Source organism: Siphateles boraxobius, unplaced genomic scaffold (genome assembly GCF_051911475.1).
Source record: "Siphateles boraxobius isolate OS27281-9 unplaced genomic scaffold, OSU_SipBor_1 22, whole genome shotgun sequence".
Taxonomy (NCBI): domain Eukaryota; kingdom Metazoa; phylum Chordata; class Actinopteri; order Cypriniformes; family Leuciscidae; genus Siphateles; species Siphateles boraxobius.
Genome location: NW_027508833.1, coordinates 38,153,476 through 38,173,886, shown reverse-complemented (window position 1 = coordinate 38,173,886; position 20,411 = coordinate 38,153,476). Strand labels below are relative to the sequence as shown.

Genomic DNA, 20,411 nt, shown 5'->3' with positions numbered 1-20,411 from the left:
AAAACAGTATAGAATTTTAATATCAGACATTCAGCGGTATTTAGCTATAACATGAAAATAATTATCGACCAGAATTTTAATAGCGGTGCTTTCATACTCTTTTTTTACTTTTTTTTTGGGCTTGTCAGTCCATTGTGTTCCACAAGACATAGTAAATGTTTGAAATGACAAAAGGATGAGTAAATGATCACAGAATTGTTATTTCTTTAACAGGAACTGTTCAATACTTTACCACTACAAAATGATTGATAAGTGAAAGTTGCCTAATGAGAATAAAGCATAGATATCTCGTGAGCTTATCGCAGACGATCTCTATCACGTCTGCTCCTCATAACGAGGACATGAAGCACCCGTTTCCAGTCAAGTCCTGCTGCTTTGTTCCTGTGACCCAGGGAGGGACCACGAGCCGCATGTCTCCTTGCCAAATATCAGAGACCTGCTCTCCTTTCATCAAGGCTAAGCACCTCACGTCTAATGTGACTGCAGTCTGGCCAGCCATCTGCTGCCTGGCACTGGGCCACAGGCCTTGGGCTCAGCATCAATCTGTGAGACAGTGCAGCCCTTTTCCACCAGTCTTTTGCTCGTCTAATGGCACTTGCATGCTGCTCAGTGAGCTCTCAGGCCAAAGACGCACAGAGAATGCACTACATGGAGACAACCTTAAAGGGGAGCTTCAGGATTTTGGACATCGGACCTCATTTCCAAGTTAGCCTGGGTGTTATTTATCAGTGGAGACAGTTTTCAAAAATTTTCATCCAGTCCTTCCAGTGTCATAGTTGGCCGGTGCTAGGCTAGCGCGAGTCAATGGTATCTGCTAGACTGCCATTAAAAACAGTTTTACCCACTCCACAGTCCACCAAAAGCAAATAAATGATAACGCCAGACTATCGATGTAAATGTCTGTTGAGAGAATAATGTTAGAAATCAAACTACCTTTTCATCGCATTGCAATATTTATACTTTGTTCCCTTTATTTATTAGCACAGTCTACAGCAGCGGCGGAGTGATATTAAGTTAGCTAGGCAACCGAGAGAGTGGAAACTTTTTGGTGACCATCTATTTGGTTTATTTTTACAATTTTGAAATGCACACGAATCACCGTGTTACCAATTCCTTCGTTTACAATCGAATGTTTCAATATCGTTGTTCAAGGCTACTACTAGCTAGCTAGATGTCCCGACTGTAGTGCGCTTCTGTTCTGTGTTTTCTTTTCGGCGCAGTGCTACTAACCGGAGCAAAGTAAACTTCCGCCGCTGCTGAGAAACTAGTTACTGTAAATGTAATGCGATCATTGAGATGCAAGAGCAGTTTGATTTCTAACATTATTCTCTCAACAGGCATTTACATCGATAGTCTGGCGTTATCATTTATTTGCTTTTGGTGGACTGTGGAGTGGGTAAAACTGTTTTTAATGCAGGCTAGCAGATACCGTTGACTCGCGCTAGCCTAGCACCGGTGAACTATGACACTGGAAGGACTGGATGTACATTTTTGAAAACTGTCCCCACTGATAAATAACACCCAGGCTAACTTGGAAATGAGGTCCGATGTCCAAAATAAATCTGATATCTATAACCATGTCTGCAGTTGAAGCTTTTTACCAGTGTTTCTTGGGGAGCGAGGGACCAATGGAGGTTCAGGTTGTTACACATCTAATGAAATGTTTGCGTTTTTCTTTCACCCCCTCCTACAGTCTCAGACGGGGAGTTCGCCCCACTCATCACCCAGCCACAGTGCCAGTTGCACTATGCCTATGCCCATCCGCTCCACCTCGGCTGGCTCAACCCCCACACACACACCGCAGGACTGCTTGGCAGGGGTCGGAGATGACGTGCTGGATGCCTTCTCTCAGGGTGAGGAGTCTGATGCTTTCCATTGACGTACACCGCCGTTCAAAAGTTTGGGGTCGCTAAGATTTTTTATGTTTTTAAAAAGAGTCTCTTCTGCTCAACTGCATTTATTTGCACTATGTGAATATATAGTAAAAGTGTAATTTATTCCTGTGATCAAAGCTGTATTTTCAGCATCATTACTCCAGTCTTCAGTGTCACATGATCCTTCAGAAATCAGGATAATATGATGATTTGATGCTCAAGAAACATTTCTCATTATTATCAATGTTGAAAACAGTTATTTACATTTTTATTTCAGGATTCTTTGATGAATAGAAAGTTCAAAAGGACAGCATTTATCTGAAATAGAATTTTTTGTAACATTAAACACTACCGTTCAAAACATTGTGGTCAGTAAGAATTTTTATTTAATTTTTTTGGGGAAATAAATAAAATAAATCAATACTTTTATTTATCAAGGAGGAATTAAATTGATCAGAAGTGACAGTAAAGACATTTATAATGTTACAAAGGATTCTATTTCAGATAAATGCTGTTGTTTTTAACTTTCTTTTCATCAAAGTGTCCTAAAAAAATGTTGCACAACTGTTTTCAATTGATAATAATCATAAATGTTTCATAAATCATCAAATCATCATATTATACCGATTTCTTAAAGGATCATGTGACACTGATGACTGGAGTAATGATGCTGAAAATTCAGCTTTGATCACAGGAATAAATTACACTTTACTATATTCACATAGAAAACAGCTGTTTTACATTGAAATAATATTTCACAATATTACTGGGTTTGTTTTGTATTTTTAATCAAATAAATAGAGCATTGGTGAGCAGAAGAGACTTTTGAACGGCAGTGTACATGATCATCCACACAAAAGAAAATGTTTAGGAGATGTATAGGAGATATTTAGAAGAATGTCAAAGCTGATCTTTCCCATACAATTAAAGTAGATGGATACTGGGACAATCTTTACTGGATACTTTCAATCTTTAAGAAGGACAAGATGTACCATAAAGGTATTCTATACAACCATTATTGACTATATTTCGAGTCTTCTAATGCAACGTGATAGCTCTGAGTGAGGAATAGACTGAAATTTTAAAATTCGCTAAATTAATTTTTGGTTGATATCTATCTTTTTAGCTTTGCTTATTGTGATCTGAAAATGATCTTCTTTCTTCCAGGTGTACCAAGAAATCTCCGTAATGATCTTTTGGTGGCTGCAGACTCGATCACAAACACGATGTCGTCACTGGTGAAAGAACTTCACTCAGGTACTCTTGTAAACTTGCTTCTGTCCTCTAAGTATCTACTTCATGATTTCAGTGGTAACTAACGTTTGTAAATCTCACAGTGGATGACGGTCTGGAGGATGAAGAGGAGCATTTGCGAAATGGAAGGGAGAAGGGTGAGTCCCAAAGGTTTTGTTTGCCATTTTACCCTTATTCCTTTACTTACGTTCTCTTAGAATAACAGCTGATATAATTTGTCTTCCATAAGCTACCAAGCTATTATTTATAGGGATGCACAATATACTAGCAACATATCAGTCGATATTGGACTGTAAAAAATTATTGTTGTGATTATTTATCACAACTTAAATTTCAACATTAGAATGAGAAATAATGTGTTGTTTCGACTTAAACTATGTATTTGTGCTTGACTTAAAATATTAAGTTTAGTTAACTTTAGTTAAGCTGGATATTTAAGTTATCTCAACAAATTTTAAGTTGTTAACTAATTGCAGCAATTTTTTTTTTTACAGTGGAGATTTAATATATCTTTTTTTTTTCTTCAATTTTGCATAGCCTACCATTCAAAAGTTTGGGGTCAGTAAGATTTTTCTACTTTTTTAAAGAAATTACTACTTTTATTCAGCAAGGGCACATTAAATTGATCAAAAGTGACAGTAAAGACATTTCTAATGTTACAAAGGATTTCTATTTAAAAAAATGCTGTTCATTTGCTGTACTTTCTATTCATCAAGGAGCCCTGAAAAATACATGTATCATAGTTTCCACAAAATGATTAAGCAACTTCAACTGTGATAATATTGACATTGGAGTAATGATGCTTAAAATTCAGCTTTGCCATCACAGGAATAAATTACATTTGAAAATATATTAAAATTGAAAACGGTTCATTTAAAATTTCACAATATTGCTGTTTTTACTGTATTTTGATCACATAAATGCAGCCTTGGTGAACATAAGAGATTTAAAAAAATAAAAAAATAAAAAAGTATTTACTTGCTACAGTTAAAAAGAATGAAGTTTTAGCATTTTAGTTTCAATTTATATAGACAAAGTCTTAAAAAATAGTATAAATCTGAATTATCGGACATACAGTAAAAAGTTACATTTTAATATCGGTGCATCCTTAGTTATTTAAAGGGATTAAACATCCACAATTTTTAGCCTACATAAGCTAGTCATTAGTTGTCAGTAGTTTCTCGGTTTGATTAAGGCCTCTTTTCTTTCTTCTAGCTGAGTCAGAGTAAAAGAATATAGAATATTTCATGTAAGTATAATTGAGAGCGTTGACTAGTCCTGCCCTGAATGCCAAAGTTTAATGTGTAATGTGCTGTGGTGCCGTCATGACCCCCTAACTTAAAATTTGTGTTTTGTCCAGTGTCATCGCTGAAGCATTCTGGGAAAAGGCAATCCACCCCTTCATTCTAAGCCCCAGGAAAGATCCAGCGACATCAAAACCTCCCTGGCATTCGCACAAATGCATGCTCTTCACCAACTGGGTTTCACTATGTGAAAAAAAACTCTTCATCACATCTTGCACAGTGCAAGTTGTATTTATTAGGGAGTATATAAATATATACAGTATATATATATATAAATATAGCTCTATGTCTATCTGTATAAACCCATTGTTATCATGTTACCCATGAGAATGGCTTGTTTCTGCTTTCTTAAAAAAAACTTTATGAATTTGTGATTAATACTCTCTGAAACGAACGCACTGTGCATCTTCATGACGTCACTCACTCAAATCGATGTAAGCTGTAGCTATTTTTCCAGATGTTCCCCACGAAGGAGGCTTTTTTTGTATGATTAGTGATGATTTTTGTGTTTTAATGCATGGAGTGGCTCTGCTGGATAGATGGAGAGGGCTTGTATTTGCTCTGCATGCAACATTTATGCCTGCTCCGTCGCTCCTTATAGTCTTCTGATCATCAAACTGCTGCTTCTGCATCACACGCATCAGAACCGCCATATATCAGGGACGTCTCGTTGAGCTCGCCGTTTGTCTGTGATTTCTGCTACTGTGTTAAGTTTAGCCCGTCGTTGTGGCCGTTGTTTTAGCGCTTCAGTATTGCCTCTTAGTTTAGAGTACCGCATTTGTATCTCTCTGTATTTCTGGAGAGAATAAAGGGACTTTGATGGAATGCGGATAGATTCCGTATATCCTAAAACCAGCTTAGCCAGCCATCTTTAAAGTGCACACGTCTCTGTGTAAAAGTTATTTCAAAAGCTTTATTGAGTTCAGTTATTGTGTATATTTGTGTGAAATAAATGAAACAAGTGCTCAGGGACTGTTGAGAGAGGAACACGGTAGCAATACTTGTGAACAAATTGGTGGAATTTACTTTGACCCTCCCAAAGGTCAAATGTCAAAGATTAGCACATGTCATAAAATCTTTATGGAATGGCTGAGGACAGTAAACAGAAACGGTATCGTATGGAAGCCCATTTCTGCCACGTAAGAAAAATGCTTGGGTAAATCATAATTACGCGATAAAAGTCAAAATTATGAGATGTTATAATTATGCAATGAAAATTAATAATTATAACATAAAACAAAATGATGATATAAAAGTCAAAAGTTCGACATAAAAGCTGAAATGATGACAAAAGTCATAATTATAAGGTAAAAAGTTTAAATTATTACATAGTCAAAATTGTGAAAAGTAATAATTACAGTCACAATTATGAGAAAGTGTCATAATCATGACTTTTTTGTCATAATTGACAAAGAAAAATCACAAAAATAGTTATAATTGATGATCATGATTTTGACTTTTATCTCATAATTATGACTGTATGTCATAATTTCGACATTTTATGACATAATTATGTTTTACCAAAGTAGAATTTCTATAGTGTTGCAGTGTTAAGAAGAGTCTAAAGCTTTATTGTCACGAGGAAGACTTGAATGAATTTGACTTACTGTACTTGAATCAGAAGGAATTCAGGTTCAATAATTACATTTCTCTAATTATTAAACATATGTGACTTTATTTTACTCGTGATTTGTTCTTTGTTAGGTTGGTTTCAAATAAGAAATAATAATTACCATTATAAAAAAAAATACATTGTGTTTATGACCGCTAACATTTGAATGTTAAATTAGATAAATCCATTGAGCAACAGTTTAAAGTGAGTTTTGGTGTAGAATATTATGATTCTTTGACATTTATGAGGGACTCAGTAGGTGTAATGATTCATTCACTGTTTAATACTTTTTAAAATGCTTGTAATTCTGCATAAGGAGGTCTTTTGAATGGCTACGATATGAACAGTGAGGTCTCATTCAATGTTTTACACTGGAAAACAAAGTGTCGCTTCTGTTATAGTGGGTGAAATATTATATATTTGCTTTTCAAATCGATTTTTACATGATCATAATGCTTGTTCTGTGATTCAATGAAAGGAATATAAAATACAGTTGGGAATTTAATGCCATTTTTTAAATTTGCAAGAAATAATACAGCTTGAATGACCGTACGAAATACTCTCAGATGGCAAGTTTGAAAGTTCGATTATGTTCCAACATTTGCTACAAATATGAATGCAATCTTCTAATGTAGGTGTGTGCCTAGATGTACTGTATAAAGTGCTGTATAAAATAAAAATTCTGCACATGTGCAAGTCAGCCCTTAGATAGGAGTTTTGGTATGTGACCTAGTCGGAATGCAGTCATTATTTACCTGTGATTTTTGGGAAAAAAAATATTGTTCTGCCTTTAAAAGTTGTGCCAAACTGTTTGCCAACCTGTAGTGTGTCTTTAAGGTCTTTGTTCTGTGTATTTGTGTGTGTTAAACCACAATTTATTGATTATGAATTTACTGAAGCAGTCCACAGAGAGGGTAACTAATTATGGGGTGCCTTAAATGGTTGAAATACAATACAGTTTAAGAGGAAGGAACCCTGCTTGAAATCAATTTCAAGCATCATTGCAGATTTATATGTTACAGATGGACCCCCAACAGAGGACCTCCTATGTTATCAAAGTTTGACGAAACACTATTTCAAAAACTAAATCCTGACCATCAGGTTTTAGTTTCTTCAGCAACTTGTGAATTTATTGTTTTTAAAAAACAACTGTCAGTTGAAGCGACAAACACTGTTTAATTATTTCATTTGAGGGTTTTTGCTGCTGTAAACAATCATTTATTGCATTGGTTTACGTCCGTATTTATGTTTACGTCACCCCTATGTCTTTTTGTAAACTATTAAAGGGTAAAGAAAAACTTCAAAGGACAATGAATGTGTGTGTGTGTGTGTGTGTGAGTTATACAGTATATCAGCTCCTGTAGGATTGGGTTCAGACCTGTTGTCAAAGGGACCCTGGGATTAAGGGGTCACACACGCCTAACGATTAAATGTTTAATTTAAGCAGCAGTCCTGATTGAATTACAAAACATTTATGCCACGGACAACCAAGAAAATTGTACCTTTGCCAACTCCTTACTTCCATGTCATTCATGTGACTTTTCTTTTTTTAAGTGCAGCACAAAAGTAAAAGTTGGGCGGAATAACTTGTAGGCTATTGTATGCACAAGGAGTTTTCTGTGAGATTTCGTAACCAACCCCCTCCTTCCATTTTTTTTTTACACTGAACATGTTTACCTAAAATGGGCTTGTCCTGAAAAAGTCTCAGGGACTCATAGACCTTATACATAAAAGGCATGTCTATATTGGCGGCCATCTTTGTAAAACCCCCAGGCAGCTATTTCCAATTTCCAGTTATGCAAGTACAGCTGAGATTGTTTCTTTAGCTCAAGCCTATCTAGCTTTTTCAAGGCCTATTATTTAGGCCGGTTCCAGCTAATGCGTAAACTACATGATGCCTTCCAATCGTCTATCAAAAATGTGACGGGATCTTTCAATGTTAATAATGAGCATTACAGTTTCTCTTATTAATTTTTAAACACTGAGAAGAAAAAAAATTGGTGTACAATTCACTTTCAAGTAAATTGCAAGTACATTTAACAAATAATTAATACAAAAAAATACAGCAAATAACACATTGATTTAATGAATGACTGAGGCTATGTTTACTCAACAATAGGCTACTAAAAACAGAAAAGTTTCCCTTTCCGTTTGTTCGTGTATAGCCTAGACTACAACGGAAATAGGGTTTCCATTTCCAACTTTAAGGTTAAACAGCACGTGTAATTTTCACAACAAATGTTTTCCAGCATTTTATTCCAGACATTTTTTTCAATATTGCATTATCTTAATGTTCGGTAGCATACCCTAGCACACAAAAGTAGCCTATACGATTTCAATGGACGCTATGGCTAGGCTATATGTAACAGCCTCGTTTTCATTTGCGAAAAAGTAAATATGGCGTATTCCTTTAATACATGATGATATAGTCACGCTCATCAACAAAATAAATGTGTGTGAACATAATCCAGCACTCTTACAAAACTATATTCTGCCTCTGTGAATAACAGCTCAGCCTCTAAAAGGTCTTAAAGTCACAATGAAACGGAAGTAAGGACATATATTTTTTTCAACATTGTGACATCCTGTAGGCTACATCTGAGTGCAAAAGATTTTTTTTAAAAAGATGTGGTTTAAGCTGACTAAGTTAATTGATTGGAGATGTCATTCACCAAAGAGAAGTGTGTTGTTTTCACTGAAAGATCCAGGTATGAGGTTTTGATTAAAAACATGCTTAAATGTATGAATCGTTCACAGTACGATCTATAGCATTGAGAAAATAGATAGGGGTGAAGGTTCAGTTATGACTCTCTACACCCGACCCGTAACCCAACTGTCTCTAGGACCCGCGCGGAGCTGCTACCGGAGCGCTGGCCTCTGCTGCAGTCAGTGTGAGCGGAGCATCTGGAGGAGAGCTGGCCGGCTGGGGAGGTGGTGGAGGACGGGGAGAGCGAAGCAGAAGGAGGATCCGGGAGTCAGCGAAAACATAAAGGGGTCAGGCCTGGAACTTGGCGAAGCGGGTAATTAACACTGCTTGTGTAAAACCTAAAGCCGCCATCGAAATAAGTCTCCGCCGTGGGGTTCCCAGTTTTTTGGGGGGGACGATACAGAGGGGGGTGGCGCGATGTGGCCAGTGGTTTTTCCAGGTCCTACAGATGTGCGATTAATGCACTGCGATATGCGCTTGAACTTGAAGAGCGTTCATTTGTAGCGCGTCGTCAATCCGCTCGATTTGAAACAATGGCTATGTGTTTCAAAACCTAACGAGCTTCCTACTTAGACAGCATTTTAGGGCACTATTCCGTTTCCACGCGCTTATGATACCCCAAAATAGCAAAAGACACGCTTAAGATGCCCAAAAGTGCTGTGTAGGTACTAGGGAGCTCACCTAGGTTTTGAGAGGGTCTAATTTTTAAGCCGCCGTGGCCTTTTGGAAATGACTGTCATTTATTATCGCCGAATAATCCGAGTAGGCGGATGATTAAAATTGCTTTTTATGCATTTAAGACTGTGATAGACATGTGATCAATTAACACCTTGTGATTGGGTACCTGTGTGACACATTTGATCCAGTTATTGAATATTAATGACTTTGCCCTTGTAGGCCTATAATTTTTTTATGGAGACCAGTTTACGTCAAAATACCAGTTACAGTTATTGTTAGAAGCCTACTGTAGAAACCACTGTATGGTTACCAGTTTGATTGTTTTGTAAGAGTTAAAGGAATAGTTATCCCAAAAAAATTAAATACGGTCATTCAGTGAATGGTCACCAGTGGCACTTTTGATCTATAATTCAAGTCTTCTGAAGCCATAGATTTGTATACTAACCATAATTTTCAAATGTCATTTGTTATACATATTCAAATTTCGGCATTGTGATTGATTACAAATCATATGAAATCCAATGTCGTTTGGCATCAAATGAGATTTGAGTCAACAACTTTTCTTTTTTTTTTTGTTCTGTTTTACAACAAAAGTTATCAAATGAATTCAGAACACTTGGAATATAGCACACTAGTCATTTGAGCGACTTTTATGAGGTTTTTTTTGTTATTTTTGGAGCTTCTCAGCCCCTGGTCACCATTTACTTTCATTATCTGGAATAGAGCAACGTGGACATTCTGATAAACCTCTTCTTTTGTTTTCGTCTGGAAGAAAATATGGTATACAAGTTTGGAATGACACTACAATAAGTAAAGTATTCAGAAGAGAGTTTTACATTTTTGGTGAACTATTCCTTTAACGATAGATTCGCCTAATTTATTGACCTCTAAATCTAATTTCATGGGACTTTGGTGTCCTACTTGTACAGAAAGCACATTGAAGCACATACATGGCAGTGAAGAATACAATGTGCATTTGCCTTTAAAACTGCTCTGAGGAGAAAAATAGGAAATACCATAAAGCGAATAGAGTTCATATTTCACCCCTGAGAAGGGTTTTCATGTCAGAGTAGAAGAATGCATACATTTTGAATACGAGACAACTCAACAGTACGTTATTTTCTGGTGTATTAGACTGAAAAATTATGTTTAATTAAGGTCGATTTCTCATGCATGCACTGAATGTGCATCTTATTAATTTATTATTCCCAATGATTTGCATATATGTCAGTGTTTTAACCACTTATCAGACATTAAGAAGTCTGTTACATATATACATTTAAAAGCATCTCATCCTACTTATTTGAGAGCAACATTTTATTGTGAATCGAGGGATCTTATAATGATTGTATAATAATTCTGATATTCTGAATGTTATGTTTGAGTGCTGTCTTCTGATTATGGTGTTCCTTTTCACAGGGGATCCTAAAGAAAGAGGGTCATAATTTTTTCATTTTATTTTTACATTTTGTTTTTGACCTTTTTTGACTTTTGCATTGTATTCAACAGTCACTCATTTGGAGATGCCGTCCAACACAGTCACCACCGCCCCTGTGTTCAAGAGCTCCGATTTCAACTGTGACACGAACGGAAATCAAATGGTAAGAGGTTAATGAGTCCTTGGACATTTTTATGGTTGGCCTGCTGTGGACTGTCTCAAATAAGGCTAGTTACCACATCTGTCACTTGAAATGTCAAGGCTTTTTAAAACCCTTATGCTAACTTTGCATATGCAAAAATGGTCTTTTGTAAATAGTCTTTAGCTTTGAAGAGAAAACGACAATGACAACAACCAAAACCTTCTAAATTAGAAACGTACTAGATTTACGCATCATTCAGATGACCAGGGTCGCTGGAATTATTTGAAAAGTGGTGATCACGTAATGTAATGTTACTCTTCATGCAGCAGCATTATGTCGCATAATTAATATTCATGATCCTTTTCTATATTAATTAGGTGGCATAAAATTACGTTCAATGCATGTTGGAATTACCGTAATTACAAGATTCTGACTTAGTAATTACAAGATGTAAACTTCTGACAAGTGCTGTCAAATCGATTAATCGCATCTTACATAAAAGTTTGTAAATATATATATATGTATATATATATATGTTAGATGCCAGCACTACTTCAGACTTGTACCACCTGACCACTAAGCAGTCATTTTATAATATTTCTGTTTAATCATTCATATTATGGATTATTGTTAGTCTTAACAGCAAGAATAATATAAAATAAACAAAAGACATACATTACGGTTTAATTCAGCTAGCACAGAGTTAAATAACTATCTAATGTCACAATAAATAAATAAAAAGATTATTAGTAAAGCATTTGCATAACGACTTTTACCTGATGTTTTATCTTTGCTATCCACCTTATTGTTCAGGTAAGAGAGGGCACAGCCATTTGTAATTTTAATGTGTCTGGCTTCCCGTGTCATTCGCTTCCAGTTATTTTTTAGCTTTTATTATTTTAATGTATTGTCTTAATTATAAACACGCTGGTTTGTAGCAGAAACAAAGCACAAAAAAGTTTTACAGTTTACTGCAGTTCGATATATTCTCGTTATTTCTCAATAGCGGCTAATAAATCATAAGTTTCGGACATTCACAGAAAAAAAAAAAACGTACTTCCGTGTTATATAAACTCATAATTTTGAGGATGTGAACAGCTCAGTCCTGTCATATAGTAATTATGGTACTTATTTCATTACTTGAGCGCAGTATAACATTCAGCCATTAGTCACAATGAAACAAGGCAAAGTTGCACATTTTTGCAAGTTGACGTGACATGTCCTCATTTATAAATGTTTCTACTCCTCTGTTGATGAAGTCACAGGTAAAACCCCAATGGAGAAATTACAAAATGTGGAATGTTCCACTTATAAAAGATGGATTACTTGTAAAAACATTTGATTTTCAGAAGACAGCAGAATCGTCACATTATTTTCTCATTTTATGGATTCATTTTCCATTTCTTACGTTACACGTCAAAATTAAAGGGATAGTTCTCTCAAAAATGAAAACTTGTATAAGTTTGTTTCACCTATGGAACATTTTATTTTGAAGAATGCTGGCAAACATTAAAAGAGTTTTGGGGCCAATTGACTTCCATTGTATGAACATAAGAACCACTGAGACATTTCTCAAAATATCTTCTTTTATGATCAGCAGAATAACAATTTTTGGTGAACAATCCCTTTAACTCTCTCCTCAAATCCATCAATATCATACACAATATTTCATTCAGTGTATCATTATAATTCGACATGATTCATTTCCACCGCAGGGCCATCAGGTGACAGTGTAGAGGCTTCAGGGAACATAATTGGTAAACATGAGTGAATTGTTAAGAGAGATAGTGTCTGCTCTGTGTTTAGTGACGTGGGTGTTGGTTTGTGTAGGAGAGGCTGGCGTATGCCTGACTTACAGGGGATTTCATTCTTCCCCGCCGCTGCACCCATGGACCCGCGCTACGCTCGTAGTGCTGTTGCTTGGCAACAGTTCTTGCCTTAAATAACCGGCTGCCGACAGAAATAGAGCGAAGATGTAGACAGTGTTACTGAGTTCACACAAGGCAATGTCGATTTCTGTGCACACTCTTTGTTTTTGTTTGTTTAAACCTTTTGTATGTTTACTTGTGTATTGTAATGAGAAGGTTGTGTGAGGTTAGCAGGATTTGTTAGTCATAATGTGGGAAGACATTCACAGGAAAACCAGAATGCTAAAAGAGCGCTAATGTCCTGAACTATGATTTTAAATGAATAGACATCTTTTTTTTAATTTTTACAAATTTTTTTACAAAAAAACTTAATATATACATGTGTATATACTATATATGTGTACAATTAAATTCAAATATAAAATATCAGTTTCTTATAGTGCTGTCAAATCGATTAATCATGATTAATCACATCTATCATAAAAGTTAGGATATATATGTGTGTATATGTGTGTATATGTGTGTATATATATATGTATATATATATATATATATATATATATATATATAAACATATATATTCACAAACTTTTTGTTAGATGTTATTAATTGCGATTAATCAATTTGACAGCATTAATATATATATATTTCATGTAGAAACTTATTTTATATTTGAATTGTACATATATAGGCATCTTTGTATAATGCTTATCTTGAAACTCGAATTGTACATATATAGGCTTCTTTGTATAATGCTTATCTTGAAACTCGAATTGTACATATATAGGCATCTTTGATTAATGCTTATCTTGAAACTCGAATTGTACATATATAGGCATCTTTGATTAATGCTTATCTTGAAACTCGAGATGCTATTCGTACTCTGCTTATTTAGCTTCATATCGGCTTCATTATGCACTTATGATAAGAAATTCCAGTGGTGAGTCCTGCCATCTTTCGGCCATGCTGGACTTCTCAGTAGTCATGGCAGACTGGGACAGCATCCTCATTAGCATTCTGATTCAGAGCCGGGGGTTTCATTCAGGCCGGCCCTGAAGCTGCAGCTACATTAGGATCATCTTTTCACTCCCGTTCACCCTAGGGTGCTTGGCTGGATGAAGAGTAGCTATTGTTGAGGAGGGAAGACACGGTTGTGTTAAACAAAGAGAAAGTGAATGAGGGAAGAGAATGAACCACTGAATGTCTTTGTAACTGTGTCAAGAGAGAGCTCAGGGAGTTTGCAATCTCTTCACAGCTGTATCACCCCTCATTTTATCTCAGCTAAAAAGAAGACGCCATTCAAAAGCTGGCTTTTCTCATTATCTAAATAACCTTGTTGTGAATTCAAAATGTAGTATGACATTTAAAAATCTCATTCATTCAAGTTTTGGTGTGTGCTGACATAATTTGGTGTGTAAAGGTTAAGATTACAAACTATAAAATTTAAGAATGAACTGATAATATGATTGTGGTCGATGTGGAACTATTTTCATGTTATGGATGATAATCGATAAATAGCCAATATTAAACTCAACTGTCTTAATACATTAAAATAAATAACTAAATATATTGCTAATATCAGTTGTTTTAAAGGAAATTTAGGCATTACTACATAATTTACAGTATTAAAAAATGAATATTAATTTTGAGAGATATTAGATTACAGTTAACAGTGTTATTGAATTATTTGTGTATTAAAGATTAAATTTAAGCGAGTGTTAGATTAATGCGAAGGTAATCTAAATGTAAAAATTGAGAAATTAGAAAGAATGTGTAAATATCCAATAATTACCATTACTGATAAATAAAAAAGGTCAATATTGACAGAAATGGTATCTCTATTAAAACAAAAAAACAAAAAAACAGTGGAATTTAAATAGCTTTAAGTTATTATATATGTATTCTGAAAAGGTCTGGAATGAAACTTTAAAATATTTGTTTTTTGTTTTTATCTATTGATCTTTTTCCATTGACTTAAAATGGACAAATATCAGCCACTTAATCAGTCTGAATAATATATCTGACGAGTCTCAAATCCACATTATAATCCAAGTGCCAAGTCACACATGATTTAATGCAGAGAGCTTGATTTTGATCCAGTCTGGTTGAACGGTAATGCTTAATTCTGTGTTTTTCTGATTTGTTTAGAATGAGAGCTCTAGAATGGACACCATGATTATTGACGAGATGCCTTTACTCTCTGCTCCTGTCCGCAAGGTTGGACGGCCTGGCCGTAAGCGCAAGCACCTCCCTGTGAGTATCTTAGAGACTGAGCTCTCAACACTCAACCAAGCCACAAAACACCCAACTTCCCCCGGGATTCGGTTTATTTTCGTTTATCCACCAGGCGCTAGTCTTGGCAGTGGTTGGGAACGGGTAAACAGGCAAACATGTGGTTGCTGGTATTGACATGGGGGCGACTAGGGATCGAAATATCCCTCTTTACTTGGGCATTACAACCACATAGCAATGCACTGAGAAACATTTTAGTAAAGATTTTTCCGTTTGAGAATCATAAATGATTTATTTTGTCAGAGGGCAAAAGTTTTTGATCGCCTTGGTGTGATGTTCACCGACTGTAAATGAATGGTCTTTGCGATGACTCTTAGCCAGTAACGTGCGGTGAAATCTTGTCATGGGTAGGCTGTGACCTATCAATGTGGCATATATGTTCATATATTCATTCAGTTAATGTAGCAACCCAAGTTCATATCAGGCATCATCAAATCGCTGCCTGCATACAGCAAAGTCAGTCATATGTGAGGCTAATGCACAATCAAATCTAATAATCAAATGAATGGACACATCTATCTTATGACTTATACAACAAACAAATGTTTTGTGCGGGACACAGTAAGAGAGGGAGGCGGCGCGTTGTCAGCGAACCGACAAGCAGCCTAGTCATTCCTTCAAAATGCGCAAACGCGCACAGACAGCCACATACACACTATTGGTCTGGTCACTCTGGTGACGGCGCACCAGGATTTGAATAGGCTACAGTCAGAAAACATTGTGTCAGCAGTACAGCTTTACAGTACAAAAACAGCTTAAATTCACTCCTACAAACTGCACAAGGCGCACACACCGACACGCAATGAGCGTCTGGCGACGGCGCACCAGGATTAAAAAAAGAGAACTACAAAACAGCATTTTAACCCTAACGAAATGCACCATAATCGCACAGATAGACCTACAGTACAAATATGGCAGAGGTGACGGCGCACCAGGGTGTGGAAGAGAGAACATTTTGGTGTCAGCGCACAGCAGGCCTATAACTGTTAGCCCACCATCAGACAACAAACACAAGCCAATATAAGGGTTTTAAAAATAATAAATAAATGAATAATTTACGTTTTAAAGGGGGTGCTTACTTTTATTTATAGACGAAACTCCTTTTCCTCGATTTACTGAAGCCTATAAAACGCATTTGCAGCTGCACAGCTAACGTTAGCACAGTGAGCGTATGGCTCGCTCATAGGCTGTGCTGCGGCAACTGCACATCCAATGGCGCGGGCGCCTCTGACGTGAATGGAGCAGAACAGACTTTCCTCCTGGCTCTTATTTCCATTGAAAAGGAGAGACTCGTGAAATTGAGAAATACACCCAAAAAAGAGGACTTTTACAACAAAGTAATTGACATCTTTGTCCAGAGGGATAGACACATGGACTTTCCCGTTAGCGACCACAGCTCTTTTTCTTCATAGGACGCTTCCAACGCTAGGCGCCACTAGATGCTAAGTAGCTGGAAGCGCGGAGTGAGTGAGAGCGAGTGGATCACGTGACATGAAGCACGCTCGGTCTCTGCCTCAATGTTAATAATTCAAGACAGCACGAGAACTGACTGCGCATGCGCAAATCTACGTAAACTACGTTCTATGGACCAAACAGGCACTGCTAACCTCTGCCTCAATGGCCATGGCCTTGAATTTTCTGCATGAAACAATGATTTTTAGGAGCAAACAATGGCAAAAGGAGTATATTATATGTGTATTCCTGAAAAATTGTGTTACAAAAATTAATATTTGGAATAAAATAAATGCAATTAATAATGTGGTGAATTAATAAAGCTCTTGGAATTAATAAATGTAATGTCAACATTTCCTTTGGTGAGGCACTGCCTACCCTGACTGCACGTCCCTGCTCTTAGCCTCCAACAAATTTCTGGCAGTGTCAGTAAATTTAGGTTGCGCTTTGGAGTGTGTCAGCTTTTACTTCTCACGTGCGATGAAACAATACGAATGATGAATTTTGAACACACAGTTTTCAAACAACAGCTGTTCAAAATCCTGCCACGACACAGAACACTACTCACACAGTTTTTCCACTAAATTATACTGAACAAAATTATAAATGCAACACTTTTGTTTTTGCCCCCATTTTTCATGAGCTGAACTCAAAGATCTAAGACTTTTTCTATGTACACAAAAGGCCTATTTCTTTCAAATATTGTTCACAAATCTGTCTAAATCTGTGTTAGTGAGCAATTCTCCTCTGCCGAGATAATCCATCCACCTCACAGGTGTGGCATATCAAGATGCTGATTAGACACCATGGTTATTGCACAGGTGTGCCTTAGGCTGGCCACAATGAAAGGCCACTCTAAAATGTGCATTTTTACTGTATTGGGAGGTCCGAAAACCAGTCAGTATCTGGTGTGACCACCTTTTGCTTCATGCAGTGCCACACATCTCCTTCGCTTAGAGTTGATCAGGTTGTTGATTGTGGCCTGTGTAATGTTGGTCCACTCCTCTTCAATGGCTGTGCGAAGTTGCTGGATATTGGCAGGACCTGGAACACGCTGTCGTATACGCCGATCCAGAGCATCCCAAACATGATCAGTGGGTGAGATGTCCGGAGAGTATGCTGGCCATACAAGAACTGGGATGTTTTCAGCTTCCAGGAATTGTGTACAGATCCTTGCAACATGGGGCTGTGCATTATCATGCTGCAACATGAGGTGATGGTCGTGGATGAATGGCAAAACAATGAGCCTCAGGATCTCGTCACGGTATCTCTGTGCTTATGGTAGATAAATGAACATTCAAATTAATGGGCAACAGCTCTGGTGGACATTCCTGCAGTCAGCATGCCAATTGCACGCTCCTTCAAAACTTGCGACATCTGTGGCATTGTACTGTGTGATGAAACTGCACATTTTAGAGTGGTCTTTTATTGTGGCCAGCCTAAGGCACACCTGTGCAATAACCATGCTGTCTAATCAGCATCTTGATATGCCACACCTGTGAGGTGGATGGATTAAGGAGAAGTGCTCACTAACACAGATTTAGACAGATTTGTGAACAATATTTGAGAGAAATAGGCCTTTTGTGTACATTGAAAAAGTGTTAGATCTTTGAGTGCAGCTCATGAAAAATGGGGGCAAAAACAATAGTGTTGCGTTGATAATTTTGTTCTGTGTATATCAAATTTGTCCCAAATCATTGTACTAACTTCATCCTAGTCTGGAAGTTTGCTTATTTTGCATTTTTCACTAACACGTTCGTCTCTTCTTGTCTTGAATATGTCTATGCCTCATATAGAGAAATATTAGAATATAGATTGCACTTTTTTTTTCTGATCTGTCATCATGTCATTCCAAACCTGTAAGACTTTTGTTCATCTTTGGAACACGGGTGAAGATCTTTTTTAATTAAATCTAAGAGCTTTCTGTCCCTCCATTGACAGCTACACAACTTCCACTTTGATGCTTCAAAACGTTCATAAAACTAATCCATATGAATTGAGCCTTTTTGTCCAAATTTTCAGATGATATATGATCGCTTTATATGATGAACATATTGAATTTTAGCTTTTATTCACATTATAAACATTGATCAGTGAACATAAACAGGCTCTACCAAACCTGCTTGAATCTCGAGAACAAACCTCATTGGTTCTTATAAAAGCTCAAACGTGCTGCGTAACACGGAAATTAACATTATTGATTCAGTTTTCATTTACAATAACTGATGTGTGCGTTTAGAAATGTTGGTGATCTTCAAACTCATCAACGCCACTTTGTTCATTCTTAAAGTGAACTTTTGCCTGTATGGTGATTCACTGTTTTGGACTGGGGTTGAGTTCGGAACTTGTGCGACTAGCTGAATCGTGGCTAGATGTCAGTTTACAACTTATCATACAATCTAGCATAAAAACTATGTACACTTCTCAGAATCTGCCTCATCTGTCTCCTTGATCTTGAAGAAAGACGCTCCCGCTGCTTTTCGTACATTGTGCGACTGGCTTTGTCAGCGCTGAATTGTGACTAGATGTCTCGGCTACAATTTATCATACAGTCTGACATGAAACGCTGTGCACGTCGCAAAAAAAAAATGCATACAGTGTATTGCGGACCTAATGTTTGTGCTCTTGCTTGTTTTGCACCTTCCTCACAAACCACTCAGGGCTGTTGTTAGGGAAGGAACCAATTGGGAAATATTTTCCCGGTTCCTGGTACCTCACCAAGGTCCTCTACAGTTTAGCCTATTCATTGAGGAGTCATAAAACCTTTGTCCCGGACATTGTGAAATTTGGGGATTGAATACTGGGAGTAAGTCAGTTCTTTTTTTTATGTCCAGTCCCTAGGTAAACGTCCAACCCCCCCAGTATTCCTGTTTTTGAAAATAATCCACGCTCTTGCATAATTAATCTAGTGAAGGGCATGTCAGGGCATGTGGATGTTCGGTTGCCCTACATCCTCTCCTGCCTTCCCCTGAGGACTTTCTGATTGTATTATCCTCCTATCCCATTCCTTCAACAGATAATTGCGGTCCTGCAAGGAGAGTGATGTCTTACTCTGTGAAATGTAAGCCATGTGAAGACAGATAGAATAATGTTTGAGTCATCTCTCATAGAGGTGCTCAGTGCTGATGTGTGGAACTGTGTTAGCGCTCTATGTTTGACTACCTTGCTGAAATGCCTTGGAGTTGTGAAGCCGCCTGAGGAAGACGAGGCTCTAAGTGACATATCAGGAGAGTGATGACTCGAACTTTTTAAATCTTAAACAATAATAGCATTGTTTTCCACAGTGCTAATTTTAGACACGGGAGTCTGACTTGCAAAGCAACCCCCTTATGCTACCCCATCCGTGTTTCCAAAATCCTGTGCGGCAGATACACATAAGGGGGATTTGTTTCTAGGTCATATAAGGAAGGTGCTAATATCAAAGCATACCACATTGTTTTGATCACTGGACTGCAGCCAGCACCATTGTTTCACAATTTTCCGGGCATTTTTGTATTCAATAGGACTTAAGGTCTAAATTTTGTTATGTGCAGTAAGTTTCCCATGCAAAACCTGCCACTGCAATACTTGGTGAGGTAGGTGGTTGCCAAGACTTTGCTATATGGGTTCTAGGGTTTTCTGAGTGGTTGCTAGGGTGTTGCTATGGCCTTCTTAAAGGGACGGTTCACCCAAAAATGAAAGTTCTGTCATCATTTATTCACCCTCAAGTTGGTCCAAACTCGCACATCTGACTTTCTTCTGTGGAACATAAAAGAAGATATGTGTGTCCATATGCGGTTCATTAGACATC

At 37.0% G+C, this 20,411-nt stretch overlaps 2 protein-coding genes across 15 annotated transcripts in view; both read left to right on the top strand.

The window, feature by feature from the left end:
- Positions 1 to 7,349, top strand: part of dtnbb (dystrobrevin, beta b) — a 52,100-nt gene extending 44,751 nt beyond the window's left edge. For 4 of the 7 annotated variants that reach the window (XM_077240082.1, XM_077240086.1, XM_077240081.1 and 1 more), the window contains 4 exons: positions 1,694 to 1,853; positions 3,042 to 3,131; positions 3,212 to 3,265; positions 4,489 to 7,349. In XM_077240082.1, the coding sequence (XP_077096197.1) occupies positions 1,694 to 1,853; positions 3,042 to 3,131; positions 3,212 to 3,265; positions 4,489 to 4,538 (354 nt within the window). In that variant the 3' untranslated portion in view covers positions 4,539 to 7,349. Of the gene's footprint in view, positions 1 to 1,693; positions 1,854 to 3,041; positions 3,132 to 3,211; positions 3,266 to 3,665; positions 4,099 to 4,343; positions 4,378 to 4,488 lie in introns of those variants that run through there. The other 3 variants (XM_077240083.1, XM_077240085.1, XM_077240084.1) reach the window with 3 other exon arrangements.
- A 1,568-nt stretch (positions 7,350 to 8,917) lies between these two features.
- Positions 8,918 to 20,411, top strand: part of dnmt3ab (DNA (cytosine-5-)-methyltransferase 3 alpha b) — a 68,290-nt gene continuing 56,796 nt past the window's right edge. For 5 of the 8 annotated variants that reach the window (XM_077240076.1, XM_077240071.1, XM_077240073.1 and 2 more), the window contains exons 1-3: positions 8,937 to 9,064; positions 10,939 to 11,030; positions 15,026 to 15,130. In XM_077240076.1, coding sequence (XP_077096191.1) covers positions 10,953 to 11,030; positions 15,026 to 15,130 — 183 coding nt within the window. In that variant the 5' untranslated portion in view covers positions 8,937 to 9,064; positions 10,939 to 10,952. Of the gene's footprint in view, positions 9,065 to 10,938; positions 11,031 to 15,025; positions 15,131 to 20,411 lie in introns of all 8 variants that reach the window. The other 3 variants (XM_077240074.1, XM_077240070.1, XM_077240075.1) reach the window with 3 other exon arrangements.